This window comes from Brachionichthys hirsutus, chromosome 19 (genome assembly GCF_040956055.1).
Source record: "Brachionichthys hirsutus isolate HB-005 chromosome 19, CSIRO-AGI_Bhir_v1, whole genome shotgun sequence".
NCBI classification, from domain to species: domain Eukaryota; kingdom Metazoa; phylum Chordata; class Actinopteri; order Lophiiformes; family Brachionichthyidae; genus Brachionichthys; species Brachionichthys hirsutus.
In genome coordinates, this window is record NC_090915.1 from 3,401,639 (window position 1) to 3,418,425 (window position 16,787).

At 45.5% G+C, this 16,787-nt stretch overlaps 1 protein-coding gene across 1 annotated transcript in view; it reads right to left on the reverse strand.

Moving 5' to 3' along the window:
- Nucleotides 1-15,792, reverse strand: part of dab2ipb (DAB2 interacting protein b) — a 52,235-nt gene extending 36,443 nt beyond the window's left edge. The window contains exons 1-3 of the mRNA XM_068752487.1: nucleotides 15,536-15,792; nucleotides 7,073-7,185; nucleotides 1,594-1,712 (exon numbers count right to left, since the gene is read on the reverse strand). Of these exons, the coding sequence (XP_068608588.1) occupies nucleotides 1,594-1,712; nucleotides 7,073-7,185; nucleotides 15,536-15,659 (356 nt within the window). The 5' untranslated portion in view covers nucleotides 15,660-15,792. The remainder of the gene's footprint in view (nucleotides 1-1,593; nucleotides 1,713-7,072; nucleotides 7,186-15,535) is intronic.
- Between the last annotated feature and the right edge of the window lie 995 nt (nucleotides 15,793-16,787).

The following is a 16,787-nucleotide window of genomic DNA, read 5'->3' on the forward strand; positions in this document are numbered from 1 at the left end:
CTAAACACAAGTAAAACACGAAGCGCACGTCGGGGCAACACGACGCATACCGAACAGATCCGTCATCAGGAAGACAGAAAAGAGAACCGTTTCTTCCTGCGTGCACGCCGTCGGTTTTCCGCTTGGCTCAGGGCGGAAGTGTTCAGCGAGGAGTCCTACGCCTGATTAACACAGATGAATATTTCATTTCCAAAGTCCAGCTGCTCCTCATCTGCAGGTTGCCGCGGGCAACGAAGCCTCGCAATTACACCGTAGCAAACACACACACAACACACACACACACACACACACACACAAGAAAATACTTTTCTGTCAAATGTAATTTGGGAATATGTTCTACAAATGTGAGGGATCATGTTTGATGAACAGCATAAAGCTACTACGTGATGCTAAAGATGCTACACTCATATTCAAGCCTGCATATCTGCTCACCAGTGAGTTTTGAGGGTACAGCATTCCTCCCTCCTACCTCCTCATCATTTCCTTCCTCTTCTATGCCAGTTCCCAAGCTTCTCCTGCAGTGATTTCTGCCCCCGTGGGGAGGCAGCTCCCAGGCTGATGGGGACTCCTCAGTGTATTTCTCACACTTGTCCTCACTATTTGTCACACAAACACGCACGCCGCGCATGTGCTACTGTAGACGCCGCTCGCACGTTTAATGTCCTTGAAGTGTGAGAGCAGCAGATTGTCATCCTCTTCTTCTTCTTGATGAAGACGAGCATTTGGATTCTTGCCAAGATATAGATTTATGGATAGAACTGTGTTACACAGAGTTTAGCACACATGCTAATTCTAAACACTCGTCCACAGAAGGCTTTTCAGAGATACTAACCATAATACCCGGGCATGATCTTACTGGTCTGGATACGCTAGAGGAATAGTCTCATGTGGCCTCATGACAGCGACAGTTATTTAAACCCAGAGGCTGGGGATGTCCCTTCAAAAACAGCCTCCTAGTCATTAAAATCCACATATGGACACCTTGGAATTTTTCCAGATGCAGTAAAGATAGGCGATAGTTACTCAGGAACACGCACACAAATAAAGTATGAGCGTAGATAAATCCAGCCTGGTCTGGAACCCTAACCGACGTGACGGGAGGGCAAATTCTGGCCAAATACCAGAGTTTCTGAGGAAATTACGACGGGTAATTATGACAGCCTAAAGCGAAATATGTTCAAATGGGCAGCGCTGTGGACTGAAGACTAATTTACTCTGAATCAATATGTCACCATATAAAATAAAAGACTCTTTCTGTCTTCAATGATTCGGCTTTCTTTCCATGTTGAATACTGAAGCTTCAATTGTTCTTCTGTGGCCAAATAAAGTCATGTTTCAGCAAAAGCACAGTCTTTGCAGCACCACAAAAACAAAAACAAAATGCTGCGGCCAACAATGCAGGAATGGAGATTCAGCATCACGGATAACCGTGAGAAAAGACTTGGAACTATTAGAAGTGACAGGCTGGACACTCGGGACTGTTTTTCATAATGCACTGACAACACAATGCAAAACTGTCAGCAGAAACCTGAATAACCAACCGTGAGCAGACACAGATAAACATCAGCACAGACGCAACCGACAACATCCTACCTGTCGTTGTCGACGCTCCTGAAGCCGGGAAGGATGTGCCTGAAGCTGGAGTTGCGGTCGAGCTTGGGTTGACTCTTGGTGCGTTTTATCGAGCCCTTCAGCCGCCGACTGAGAAAGCCCTGGCGGAGACACACAAGTCGATAAAGCCGTCAAACGCAGGTTTGGGAGGAAGGTGTCGATCTCCCGAGTTGAACCCGGGCCACGGGACAGAACATATTAATATTGAAAATGACAATTCCAGATCCTAAATTCTCCACAGTGGAATGTCATGAATAGTTAACGGGTAATAAATGAGTAAAGATCTTATCAGAGTGAGGGGAGTGTTTGCAGACGATAGACGCGAACACAAGGTCAAACACGAAATATTCCCTGAATACAGAAGTACAAAAACTACCAAAGCCTTCCCAGATTCCCAAACAGGACAGACACAATCACCCGGGACATAATAAGAATGCAAACATACACACATCGCTTTATTAGTGCTCTCAGTTCTCCTTTTGTCTCAGCCTGTTGTGTGTTCACTTCTAACATCACAGTCACACGCACACACACCCCCCCCTCAAGCACCTTGCCATCTCCATGGCAACTGTTGGCTGGCATTAAGGACGAGAGAATACTAACAAGTGAGATGTGGTACAAATATGGAAGGCAAGTTTTAAGGGACAAAAAAAGAAAAGAAATGCATTTCTCTTCTTTGGATTTTTTTTATTTTTATTCCGCTGCGGTGAAGAGGAATCGGAAAATGAGAGGATGTCGAAAATAATGATAAAGAGGGCGTGCAAAGGAGATGAGGGCGGCAGAGTGAACGAGATGGAACTTAAGAGTGAGCCGGTGTGCGGTGGGAAAGTATATAACTCGGTTCAGGTTCTCATCACACAACATAAAAGCTGACTCGGATTATTTTTTTAGGAAGGCAGTAACTTGTAACCTCTGAGATACACCCACGGTGCCTTCGACCTTCATACCATTCTCAGACACGTTGAAAACACCTCCTTCCCTCCCAGTCAGGCCATTAAGACACCTGTATAATTACCACCTGCTGCGGATAGGTAGCCTCGGGCAAAGGAGGCGTAAGGATCATAATTAGTGAGCGACTTCCAGACAGCATGCCAGCTGATCACAGAGGAGCTGCAGCATCCTGATGAACGTCATTAACAAAAGCACTTTGGGCTGCGAACAAAGACTCATAACAAATGTCATATTTAAAAGTGCAGCCATCATGGCGGCGTCTCGGTTCAGTCGGTTCAGAAATCCATGTTGGGATCCTGGCATCAAATTGTTCTGATGATATTGGAGCCTTTGGGATTTGGCTGGACGTCAATGTTGTGCAGGAAACACATCCGTTTGCACATAATTGGGGGGACTCACGGGCCCTGGAAAAACAGCCAAATACATTATTGTTCCACATTTTAAAGGGTCAACAAGGAAAAAAATCTGGAATCTGCATGTGCCTTTCCAGCATGTTACAGATGTGCTGTTGAAAGAAAGAATCCTGTTACTGGAGATGTGGAACCATTAATAACGGCTTCCTGTCGCATGAAGACGATAAGATTCCCGAGGGCAAACAATTCTCATTAGCGATTCAGCTCAACTATCTCACAGAATTTTGTTTTTTGGTTTCAAGTATCATGTACAGACTGAAAAAGAATGATCTGAAATAAAAGTTAAAACCGATTCAATCGGGCGACATGGGAAAACGAATTTATTACACCAAGTGATGATTACAAACCTGAACATAGTTATAAAGCTTTTCCAGACAGAGGACAGCCTTGTGAAAAAATGCTACAGAGTTGCATTTTGGGTAATGAAGTCTCAAGTGTAGCATATGGGTTCATCTGAGTACATTCACTTTGACCAGATGTTTTTTAATTTAAAAAAAATTAAGTTGCTAGGGTTTTGGGTTCGAAAATCATTTATCATCGGTCACGATCAGATGTCGCATCACTTCCTGTCGTCAATATTTACTGCATGAATCCAATGTGCACTCCACGTGCATGCGTATGCGAGTGTGTGGGCACATTAAGCCCCAGTTCAAACAATGACAAACGCGAGTCAGACTGAGCAGGAGGAATATCGTTTTCTCTGATTATATTTAGCATCTGCGATCGGCCTCCTTCAACCACGTGGCGTTTGAGAACGCCAGCATGACGTGTCCCTGCAGGTGAAACGGTTGGGCGGACTGACAACAGAGACACAGAGACTGGGACAAACCTATAGATTCTGCAATTCCGTTGGGGCGACTTGTTCTGCTGCAGGAATGTGACATTAAGATTCTGCCTGTCAAAGCTCTAGAAGAGATTTCATCCAAGCTAAAGGTCGGCAGAGAGGAACAGTCAGTAAGGATGACTGATGGCTACATTAACATCCGATTATACCCCAGAGGAGGCAAAGCACACTCCGGGAGCACTGCAAAAAATATATCAGCATTTAAATTGCCGTCAGCGCCGGCTCCGAGGAGCCGATTGAGAGGAAAAGGTTTTTCAAAAATGCAGGTTATGCAGGAGGGGAGGTAGAGATACTCCAATTAAAGAGAGAGCATGGAAATAGGGCGAGATTGGTTAAAATATGTGGAGAATGGCAGCAATAAATAAATGGAACAGTCGAGTGCAATGCGGAGGACGCAGAGCATGGGTTGATAGAAACGACACGGAGGAGCAGTGAGAAGAAAAGCAGAGCGAGTGAGTGACAAGTTTGCAAAAAAAACCATCAGGACCCAGGAGAGCTTCAGCGTCAGCATCGGACCGAATTAAACGACCGGTTTGTGTTCTGATCAGCTCTAGTTTGTATTTCCACGCGGCACCAATTGTTAATGTCAACTGACGACTGAAAAAGAACGCATGCAAAAAAAGCTTGATCTCTCCAACCGGGCACCGGCGAACGTCGATGGCATGTGAGGAAAAGAAAACCGTTCCCCTCTACACATGCTGGGGAAAATGCCCATAATGCTCAGTGCATGAAGGAACAGCAAACGATTGGATAGAGGATGTGAACGAGGGCGACATCTCTCCATTAATTAATGTTTGCCAGGGCAGAAATACGATTTGGCCTCGCTGGCCTCGCAGACAGATACATGATAAGGCTATTACAGTCAGAGCAACCTGACAGAGGGAATTACATCCTCGCATGTTGGCGTGGCTATCTCTCAATGAGCTCCAATTACGCCACATTCCTATGGGTGACAGCTAATTAGCAGGAGGACGGGGATGGAAAAACTGGGATCCGTGCATCCTCCATGGGGCGAGGGTCTCTGGTACTGAACCGCTGCGGCTCTGAGAGGGGATGTGACGGTTGTGGAAAACGTGTTTGTCTCCGTTACCTCGATAACAATAAAAATATACATTGTGTGTGTGAGATTGCATAATAAACCAGCATGCCTGATTGTAATCTCAGCCTGTCCAAGCCAATTAAATCAGGTCTAAAAGGACAGGTCCATTTTATCACTTTGTTTTCTTGTCCAAGTTCACTCTTTTCACAAAATCTAAGTAAATGCAACGTGTTTAGTTGATTCCCTTTGCTCTGCAATTCCAGGTTTCCTAATAGGGTGCGATAGAATCAGGGGCTGGGACAATCAGCAGGGTGTTCCCAGCCTTCCACTTCAACTCGTCTTGTCCCCACCCCCACCCCCCTTCTAGCATAATTTGATGAAAATGAGAGACACGTCTGTCCAAATAAGACCCCAGGCTTTTATCTGGAGGGAGTCGGAGAGAGATCGGATCAGGACTTAAGTCACAATTGAGAAAAAAGAAAGCCATTTAGCACAATCAAGTCGGACGAGACACTTTAACTGTTTTAAAAGCAGGAAAAACAAGCCTTTTAAAGTACAAACGGCTACCAAGTTGCACGTTTTCCATTTAAGATGTGCAAAATTCTATTCGATTCCTGATTGGCTGTGGGAAAAAAGATCAGGCTTCGGCAAGGTTTTATTTTCCTTGTTGGTTAGAGATTGTTTTGGAGCTTTGCGCTGGGAGAAGAGCAGCCGCGTTTGTGTGCGCAGACATGGAGTCTCATCTCTGCTAAGAACATGAGAGAAAAATATTGTGACAGATTTAGCTCAAGGCCTAGGAGGAGTGCTTTAGATGTCACCGCAACTCTCTTTTCACTGGAGGGAGAAAAGCGAGAGGCGGTTTGTCATTGCTAAAAGTGGTGGAGACGCAAGAGAGGATATGATCTCTCGCCTGCATGTGTTCCTGTTTGTATTTGCTGTATATCAAATTGTCTCCCTCCACAGTAGGTTTACGGTTTCATCTACTAGAATCTGATCTGTCATTGATCCACCAAAGATAAATCTTATTTGTAGCCATCAAAACCTGATGGCAAAGTGGAGAACATTACAATTACAAGCCAGCAGGTGGCAGCAGGATGAAAAGAAGGAAGTGGTCGTGGATGTAGCCTGGGTGACTTTGCTGCAGCATTCTTCTTCTTCTCCTCGTCTCTACCAGCGAGTACAAGGAGCTTCTGAAGCGACAATCAACATTTAGCCCCCCCCCCCCATCTGACCTTATCTGCCTTCTAAAAGCATTTTATTCTCTTTCTTCTATTTTAAATCTCTCTAAATCGACTCACTGATTAAATTCTCAGTGGCTCAATTCCTATTCTGTCTAAAAAAAAATCTGTCTAAAATAGGAAAAGACAAACAGCCAGACCAGAAAAAGAACAAACACACAGCAGGTAAGATTTCAGAATCTGCCGGAACAACATTTGCATCTTTCTTTTTTATATGAGCGGATGAGACTTTGGCGATCTCTCAAGTCATCAAGCTGTGGTAATTTTAAATGTGCAACTCCTTTATTGTCACTCTGCAGGTGGTCCAACACCAGAGGGTGCAGCCTCCTTATACTTTATTTATTTACTGCAGGCTTAGATGCTTTCTCAACTTTTTGCGGAGGTGACAAAAAAAAAAAAAGAACGTTCAGGAGCAAATCTGAAACAAATGACAAGAAAGAACAATTCTTATTTGGAGAAAGGAAGAAAAACAGAATGTCTCCTCGCGTTCATCTTGCCCAGTCAGGCTGGAAGTTAGCGTGAAGATGGCAGCTTCCGTTTCCCTGGTATCCGGTGTTGACAGTTCAGCTCCAGGTCGCCAGGCTCACGCTCATTATTTATCCGTGGAAATATGCCTAGCTAATTGCTAATTAGCTTTAAATTGATGAGTCATGGTGAGGACCTTTGCTTCATTAACTGGATGTTTATCTATTGAATTAAACATGGCAGAATGCATACAAGATTTTAATTAGAGTGCGATGACAGACAAGAGATTGCTCTGCGTGTGGCGGATACAGAGGAGAGGCAATATTTCTTTGAGCGAATGAGTAGGTTGCTTCTGTGGGCGATTTGCATAATGTATGTTTAAAATCCTCAAGTAGTGTGTGTATCTGAACACCAGACCAGGCCTCTAAGACAAAACCAGGGAGAAGCCAGAGACACAGCCAGGTGGCACACCACATTGACATGACGTGTAAAACGAACTCACAGTACTCACGGTGACTCTGAAAGGCGTGGCGGCGGCGGGCGTCGCTTCCATGGCCGGCGTGGTCTTGTCCAAGGAGTTGCCTGGCACGCTGCGTCTCCGCCCCGTCCTCTCTGGAGGCGACTCTGGAAACAGAGGGAGACCCGCAATATGTGAAATTGTGTTTGACGAGTAGCGCGGGAAATACAACCGCTGACAATTAGCTTAGCTTAGCATAAAAACTGCTCAGGGTGGTAGGTCTTGTGTTTTCAGGAGTAACACGCTGACCTTGGTTTGATGCAGAACAAACCGTATTTAACCAACGTTTAAAGCATTCAAAATCAGCACAAGCAGTACAGATCAAAGGCACCTTTAGCGTGAGAACACGCAAACACAGGTGTGTATGACGTTAACACTCGTCACTGTACATTAACCGCCCAGGGAATGGAACAATGAGACACTTGTTGTGTGTTCCATTCCTGATTTCCCTATAACCCTTTCCCTGTTCACCGACCTTATCTTTTATCTCTTTGCGCCGTGTGCGTGTTGGCTCTTTTCTCTTATTGTGGACACGCAGCATCAGGTTGCTGCAGAAAGACAAACCGCGCACGTGAGCGGAGGGTCGGATCTGGACACGTCGGGAAGGAATGTGAAGGATGCGGATCTCACAAGTCTCAACAGACTTGCAGCTAGCCACATCTGCTACAGAACATGCTCGCGACATGCTAGCTAAGTTATGAGCCGCAGATGATCTGGTGTACACCAGATAAAATCCCCCGGGAGATACGCTTTAGTAGGCCAGACAGACCTGACTCTTTATGTAATAACATCTATGACTCTTCAACTGATATTAATCAAATTAAGATTTAATGTGTGGCTAATAAGCTGGAAAATCCTCTTTCACACTTTAATACAAAATGTAATCTTTCCGCTGCTCGTCTTTCTAGTTGGTCTTCACTGGTTTTCCTTCGTCAACTGTTGCGGCAGGCACCCACCGCTTGAAGTTGGAGAAATTAAATATTTGTTGTTGTTGTTGAGATGAAACGAGACGGTGGCGCGAAAACGCAACAGAGCAGGGATTTGTCAGAGAGAATCGTAACTGCAGCCATCACAGACGATCCGAGCAATCTACATCAACGTGAGAACGACAGAAACGTCCAATTCTAGCTTTATTTTCAGGTATTTTTCAAATACTTGTAGGTCGACTGCCACTTCATTCATTATTAATATGAGGATAAAATGGATGGAAGAAGGCAGGACTGTATAAAACAATGGTTGGCTGGCTAATGTTTCTAACTGTGACAGACCTAGCGCTAAAAAACATCTTAAATATATGGTTTAAGTTGTAATAGGAGAACTCGCCCTGCTGGATGCTCATGTAATCATCAGATTTGATACGGAACATGGCTCCACTCCAAGTTATTCATTGTTATGAATAACCCCGATTAACATACGTAGCACCTCACAGATATGAAACAATTATTTAGAACTGGAGATCACTTAATATAATTTTCAATGCGCTTAATTCTTCAGTCTCTGCATATTAAACTCAGGCTACTGGAATGAATGGAGGGATCAAACACTGCAATGATATTAAACTTGTTGCGCCTAACACGATATTTGCATATAAATCATCTCTAATAAGCCAAATGAAATGCACGCACACACACACTTGACTTTGCAGTGTTTGTTGGTTCTACTATTCTATTAGCTCGTCAAGCTGAGCTGTGCAGAATTAGCTGTCTGATGTTTAACCGGTCGTTTGACTGAATTAGCACGCGCTGTAATTGAAGAGCTAATGGAGGAATAGCCGGTCCTCCCTTAGCTCACACCCCCCGCCGACCAACGCGACTCCCGAGCGTGGCATTAATGTCGACGCAGCCGGCATCAACAAAGGAGCAGAGGAAGACGCACAGCATGCTCGGGCGTCATCTGTAGTTACAGCAAACCCGTTAGGATTCTCTGAGCAGGCGTTCATTGTTCTGTGGAGGTCGCGAGGATTTGGTTTCAAACCAAGCCTCAGAGACATGTTAATCCTGTCTTAGTTTTTTTATTCTACAGGTGGCTTAAAAGGCCATGTATTAGCAATTTCAACATTCCTCTGTGAGCGGAAAACACGGATAGAGGGAGTCAGGAGGGGACTGGCGAGAGCGGGTCCCAAATCCATCAGTTTCTTTGTCAAGTCAAAAAGGCAAAATGAAAGTCAAACTGAAATACAAGAACTTATTAAAGAGCTCCTGATGGGTTACAATGAAATATGGACTATCAATTGCTTTTTTTTATTTTTTAAATGTCAAAATATGAGGCTCAGGTGATTCTATTTTCAAGTGAATTCAAGTAATTCCAGCCTCACATCAGTCAAATCCAAGATGAAGCCAAGTCATACGATTTTGAGAGTTAAGTTTGATTCAAAAATGTGTTAAAATGTCTGTGGATTCGTGCCGGAACACATCCCAAGAACTAGTCCCGTCCCATCCCGATGGTTGCTTCACCAGTAAAAACCATTCTTCATTCTTTGACATTGTAATTGTCCAACAATTCAGAATTAGTTTTTTGTGACTTTTGTTATCTGATCAGAACTTTGGTCCAGCGTTAATCCTGACTCCATCACGTTTCTACACAGACGCTCGCATGCACAAATCGCTTTGTTGTGAACGAATTGCACGTCCACACGTTTTCACCATCTGCATGTAAAGCATCTCCACAAACACATGGAAAATTACAGGCAGACACGCCTGCGTCTGAATCCAACCCCTTAAACGCATCTCAAAGACATTTGCTCTCAATGAAACTTCAATTAAAACACTAAAGTAAAATATCAAAGGGCTCTTTTGTACTACATGTGGGTAGCTGGGTTCCACATTGTTAAAGCTTCCTGTTTAGACGGGTCTGCTGAACAGCTGTGGATCAGGACGTTTGGGTATATGCGAAGGTGGATGTTTGCTCACATCGTATCTAGAGTTCAAGGCTCTAGTTTTAAGGTCAGAGACAGGGTCGGCGTTTACACAGACAGCTGTGCCTAAAGGTGAGGTACCTTTTAACTGTCTGGAGGCCTTGTGCTCTATTTATTATACCAGCCTCTGAAGCCGATTCCCTGAATATGATTTCATTCCCATCTTTATTATCTTCTCTTGCTGGATTTGATCATAAAATCGCCGTTTCCCCTTTGCCGATCCACCTTCCTCCCTCTGCGGGCCTCCGATAGAGGCTCCCGTCTTCTGAATGTTCTTGACTGTATCTGCAAACTATCTGCGATCGTCAATGTTCTCAAATGCGGCGAGACCAACAGGATGAATGCCTGAATTGTGCAGCCATGCTACGTGCCACCAACACCGTCGGCTGGACTGAACACGAAAAACGATTTGCAGAAGGACTTGTGTTGGCCGCGCAGAAGTACTGCACTAATATACTAATACTAGTCAACTTTCCCCACACAAATTGTTCCTTTTTTTCACTTCGCCTGGAGTGATGGGCTTTGTGTTGCTTTATCGCTGGAGGAGCTGGCTGAGCTCGGGGGCTCCGTGATGAAAGAGGAAACGCAGAGAGGTTGTTGTAAGCAAGTTGTTGTTGTTGTTGTTGCACAGGGAATTTAATCTGCCTACAACTGATAGCAACATGAACACAACAGTCAGTATCTACACCGTACTGCTGATCTTACACTAATAATTCCTTTGCAGACGCAGAGCTTTTGTTGTTGATCCTTTGCACATGAACAAAAGCAGTTTTGCTTCTTTTGCCACTGAAGGCGTTTCTTCCATAATTACGCTGTTGCATATTACACAATTATATAATATATATATATATCACACAGCACTGAACGTATACAAATGAATTTAATTGTACACGCTGCATTAGAATGTTTAGTCAGTAACTACGATGAGCACAAACATGTTTTGTAACGTTTCCAGGGTCATGAGTTTTGTGTTTAGCATTTAGCAGCTAATACAAATGAGAAGAACATCTGAGAGACAAAAAATTACCCGCCGCACGTTTAACAATGTGCACTTGAACAAAGAAGGAGAATAATGCAGGATTCCTGAAGTCTGAAAAAGAGGCTCCGCAGCGGTGCAGCATTATTCACGTTATGACAGGAGGGGAAGGGAGAGGCGAATCAAACGCACACGCACGTCGTCTGTGGGCCGGTGAAACGTGCAAAACACAGACACACACACACACAAGCTGTCAAGCTGTGTTTACTGTGTTCTCTCTACCTGGAGGACTATCGCCCTCCCTCCTTCAAAAAATATGTCTCTTTTCTGCTTTCGCCCTCTAATAGAAGACAGCTAGAAGTTGTCTTGACAGCTGATAATGGCGTTAAAAAAAAAAGAATCTGTCTATGGAATAAAAACTGCGAAAACCAATCAAAGAGCATCTGCAAGAAAGAGCTTCTTCATTTTCTTTTTTTTCTTTTGTTAACAGGGATATCGGACCCTCGGCTGGAAGGTGGACGACGTGATGGAGGTCACGGTGGACGGCCCTGTAACCCGACGCGTGTTTGAATGGCTTTATGGCTTAGTGTAAAAGCATGCTGGAGTTTAAGAGCCAGAAGGGACCCCCCCCCTGTTAACACTGGATCGTAAGGACACTGCTGGACTTTTGACCTCTGAGATGCTGTATTTGTCGACGGTTTGATAAAGACGTGCTTGTCCGTCTCCTTGGAGAGACTGGACAAAAAGGGCCTCGACGATCACTGGCGCTTACTTTCCTTTAAAAAAAAAAAGAAGAATCCTCCCCCCCCCGCCCCCGCCTACATTTCAAACCAACCGAGACAGAGCCTAAATGCACATCGGGGTTCTTTACATTGGTGAAGAGATAAGCAGATTCTGGGAGCAGCAGTGCCCCCCCCCCCGCTCGAACAACACCGTTTCCCGTCAAAATCCCCACTGGACTAAGCGAGAGAGAGAGAGAGAGAGAGGGGCTCTGCATCACGGTTAGTTTGGCTCACGCTTGCCTTTGTCTGCAGTGTTGTTGGAAAGGCAGAGGAGAGAAGAAGTGGCGGAGGAGCTGGCAGAGAGGAAGAGTGGGCTGCGGATTGAGGAAGTTTGTGTTTGTGCAGAGGGCGAAGCAGCAGCAGCGTTTCTGCTCCTGCCAGAGATCCTACCGGCTTCAACGGCACCGAGACGCAAACACCCCGTGTCAAGTGTCACACACGCCTGATCATCAAGATCCGTTTTCAAGGGCAGCAGTTCTTAAAAGCTGCTCTATTATTTTCTTTTTATTGTCCAGAAGACAACGGCAGCGACCACGAAGCAAAGCCAAAGCCGCTTCCTGCGTTCCTGTGCGTGGGAGTGCGTCCTGCTGCTTCTACAAAGGATGGCAGAACAATCCCAGAATGCTTTGCAAACAGAGGCAGCGTAAATGACAGCTGGCTAAATGTTGGGTCTGACCTTCCAACCTTGACGTCAGCGTGTGAAAATATCTGCTCCGCTTGCAGATGCTACGAGTCGCACATTCAGTTCAACTGTCGCACGGCTAAAGTGTCCCCCCCCGGCTCTGGTTTGCAATCCGAGTTGATATCCACAGATTAGAGAGGATCAGAGGGGATCAACCGGCACACCCGTCCCGCTGTTATTGGACTCTCCAGGAGCGCTCAGAAGTATCACGTCATCTGTCGTGCATCCGCGATCCACCAGGCCGAGGATCGATGGCGTTCCAGGACTGGCTTCGGGGATGAGACTAAGATCAAGGAGTAATCCTGGGTTAAGCATTCGGATGATGCGTAGAGTCACAGCTCTAGTGAAACATGAACTGTCCCCCTGCTCCGTGTCTCATATATATGCTTCCTATAATGTAATCTCAGAGGTAAACTTCTCTCTACAATACAGAACCGATGGAAGCACTTTTGTCTTTAGCTGACTGGGACGCATTCATCTCGTATAATCTCCTGTCCCTCGATGTAGCCGTGTGCAGTGCAAATTAAGGTGAAACGATCAAAGATGGAGGCTGCTCGGGTTGATTAGTGAAGCATTTGTTTAACAAGCAGAATTACCTTAATCTCAGCGGGCGGCGCAGTCACAAACGGCAAAAAATATCAAAGGCCTCATAAGGAAAACTGACTCAACTCTCCGCGAGGTTTCGTGTTAATATTATTTCACTATGAGACACATTATTTTTAAAAAATCTTGTTTCTACCTGTCCTGTGTTTATGCATAAAACGTCTTAGGACACAGGAAACTGAGTCATTATGATCCGACTGTGTTGCTTCGCCAGGTTTCCATTCATCAGCCTTTCTCGAGTCCTCACTTCCCAGCACACACACACACACACACACACACATAAACACACACTGTTCTAGTGTGTGATTAATGCTCTTACTGATACAGTCAGACTCTGCTCTGCATTCGTCTTTCTCTGGTATCACCTTTTATTTTCTAGCTTCCCGTTTTTCCTTCCCCCTTCCCGTAAGGTTTTCCTTGTTTTTCTTGCTGTGCTGTAAAAGCCCACCTTTTCTGATATTGAGATCCACAAGGACCCAGACAGGACCCGACTTGTGCAGCAGCCTCAACCTCCAACATTTCATTTTGATGTTTTATCAATCAGATATGTACAGCTGCAAAGCGCCGCAACTTTGAAGGAGTTTTTTTTGGGGGGGCGGGATAAAGCGAAGATTCACCTTCTGTCGGAAAATTAAAGGAGAAGATCAATAAAACTCTGCCCACATGCTATAAAACTGGAGCTCGGGAATGGTTAGCATAGCTTAGCAAAAAGACCTGAAGAGAAAAGCGAAGTGATATTTTGGTTCCATTTGGCTTCCATTCACAGAACCAGTCGGAACAAATTTGCAACAAGAGGCATAAAAGACGCAAACAGATTTTGAACATAAATGTCGGCAACTCGGGGGGAAAAAAAAGGGGGAAACACTGACGCCAGCATGAAGCAAGCTGATAGAAGACTTTCCATCAACTGATAATGATGACACAACAACATGCTGAGGAACCAAAAACACATGAGCTCATCACCCAATCTGTGCCGGTCACAATGTGTGCATTGAAATAGGCTGCGGCGACTTCCTCAAGGTTAAGACACAAATCAATTCATTGTTGTGGCGTGAACAAACGTGTGCTTTAGGGTTAGGGTTCACTCTCCGCTAATCTTTGAAATAAATATTTGTGGCGTGGGTGAAGACTGCCGCTTGCAGCCGGAAGCCAGACTCGTGAGAGGAGAGTCGGCCAGAACTCGGTAGAGCTACAGGCCATGAAAGTAGAACCACGAGATAAAAGAAGCTCTGTAGAGCTAAGGGGAACTGCACGGTTGTATAACCATCCTCAGGAGATTCATCACTTACGAGTGATTCCCGCCGTTAATTTAACAATATTGATTAAAGGGAACCGGATGACTCGCACGACGCCGGAATATGAAACTTTAATTTCAGCATGTAAGAATAGAACTAGCCATGATCTGACTTCAAAGACATTCAATAACTCGTCGATAAGTAAATGGAGACGAGGACAAATGATCGGCAAAGCTAATCCCGGCGATTCACCCTCTTGATATACGATGGTAGTTATCAATTTGAGGTCGTTGCATCCAAAGCATCGCTCAACACGTTCGTTACTACGACTACAGAAATCAAAGGGTGCGTCTCGTCTGCCTAATGGTCGTCTGCTTCGTTGTGGACCGACCTCAATGTCTGTGTGTGTGTCGCTGTGTTGTTACGAAGTGTGTGAAGTTTTCTGAGAGGATAGCTCGCACTTAGCCGCAAAGATCAAGGCAGCATGTGTGCGTTCTTCTGAGAACCGAATGACAGAGAGCTGCTCTTTCATCAGCTGGAGAACCGAAGCGAGACATGCAGACCAGACATCTCTGTTTATCCCACTGCCACGACTGGATCTGAGAAGACAATCGACTCTTTCTCTTTCAGGTTCTGTCTGCAATGCTTGCATCATAGCCATGGCGACAGAGCAACAGGGCACCTTGACTGGCGTGTTTGTTTGCAAAGTTTAGTTGGACTTCATTCAACAGGTAGAAGATAGGAAAGAAAGCGTACTTCTTCTCGCTTCAGTCGCGTGGCGGGAGCTAAGCCTCGAGGGTAGAGTTGTCACGGTAACCTGGCAGCTCAAACGCCGCCTCCAGCAGCAGGTACAGGGCAGAGGAGGCCGACACAAATGTAGTTTTGCTTTGCAGAAAAGCAATGTCTTATTTAAAACATTTCTCCGTTGACACGAACAAAGACCCGCAGACCGGTACCAAGTGGAACCGAGCCGGGTTCGGCGCTGAGCTGCCAGGTCACAGTGAGGGTGTCATCACCCTGTAAAAAGTGACGCCGAACTGTCATTTCACTCCAAAGAGCACAAACACAAGAGCGAACATTGTAACCCAAGGGTTCTAAAGACAGGCTGAAAGGCAGAACTGAATTCTTGCAGCACATGCACTAATCAGATTACAACTGAAACTCATTATCGACCTGTCATGGTCAACAAACAGAGTTGATCACTCGAGTCTCGCTTAGAAATTGCTGCATGGTTCACTTTCACTAGCAGTCGTAGGTTTTATTACCCTTGCTTGCAGACGGCCTGGAGCGACTGCGGGACCGGCTTCGCTGACGCTTCAGTCGGGACTTGCCCAGAAATCGGTAGTAGTACGAGCGTCTCCCGGATCCCTTCCTGGTCACCCCGGCCATGGTGGTGGTTTCTAACTCCAAACTAAAACAGGTGCCCTTGCACGATAAAACTTCGCTGAAGACTCCTCTCGCAGCTACTTGGGGTTGAGGCTGTGCTGCGATCAACTCCACGCCATTGGGAAAGCTCTCAATCATCCACTTCTGTCCGATGCTTGCGTCCCCCCTCCTGCTGGCTCAGGCTTCTTTGCTCCACCTTTGAACACTCCTCCCCCCCACCTCAGTGTTTCCCACAATGAGATCCCAGAGGCATGATGTCCGGAATACTGTGAGCGTGTATCCTGAATGACAGGAAAGCTGTTCCTGTTCTCAGCGGCAGGAGTGGACTAAAGGAATTCCGTAGACCGTCAGCCACCCTCGGTTCAATAAAGCGGTGAAGGAGTGACTTCTAACGAACTTACAGAGACCCGAGACGCCTATCTTCAACTTTGTGTTATTGCCAACAAAGCACACCCCCCTCTCTGTTGTGTTTTTCAGAAGGCTGCTGGGAAAAGAGGAGGGCTTCAGCGGAATGGAGTTAACAAGTCCGTGATCACATCACAGAATGTTTTACTTCCCTCTATCAACAAAACTAACGCGTTACAGATGCGGCAGATAAGACGACATCTGCCGCAGTAAACAAGTCTGGCTCGTTTTGCCCTGCCAGACCAAAAAAACATCGAGCCCCCCCCCCCCCCCCCCCCCGCCTGTCGTCAACTCCAGATCCAGTCACGTTACTGGTTTTGCAACACTTTTAAATGTGTATCAGAAACAGGTGGAACTAACCTGAGAACGTCAAGCAACACGTGCTCTGAAGAATGCAAAGGGATCACAGTTCATGGCAAAATCCCAGCAGCCAATCACTGGGGGACTATTTAATGACAAGGACGGAGCAATATGGATAATAGAATGACTAAAAGGCCGCTCATAAATACGTGGATAGAGGTTCTGTAGAAGCTCCACCTGCTTGAAGGCAATAACAGTAGCTGCATAAAGCTGAATGCTTAGTCAATTTAAGGATCTCAGCCGATGTGTATTTGCGTAATGAGGGACATCGACACCCTACATCCAGGTGAGCATAATTATTAGGCAAGTTTGTTTCCTCTGCAAAATGGAGGCAAAAAAAGAGCTCTGAAAAGCCAAAACAGTGTG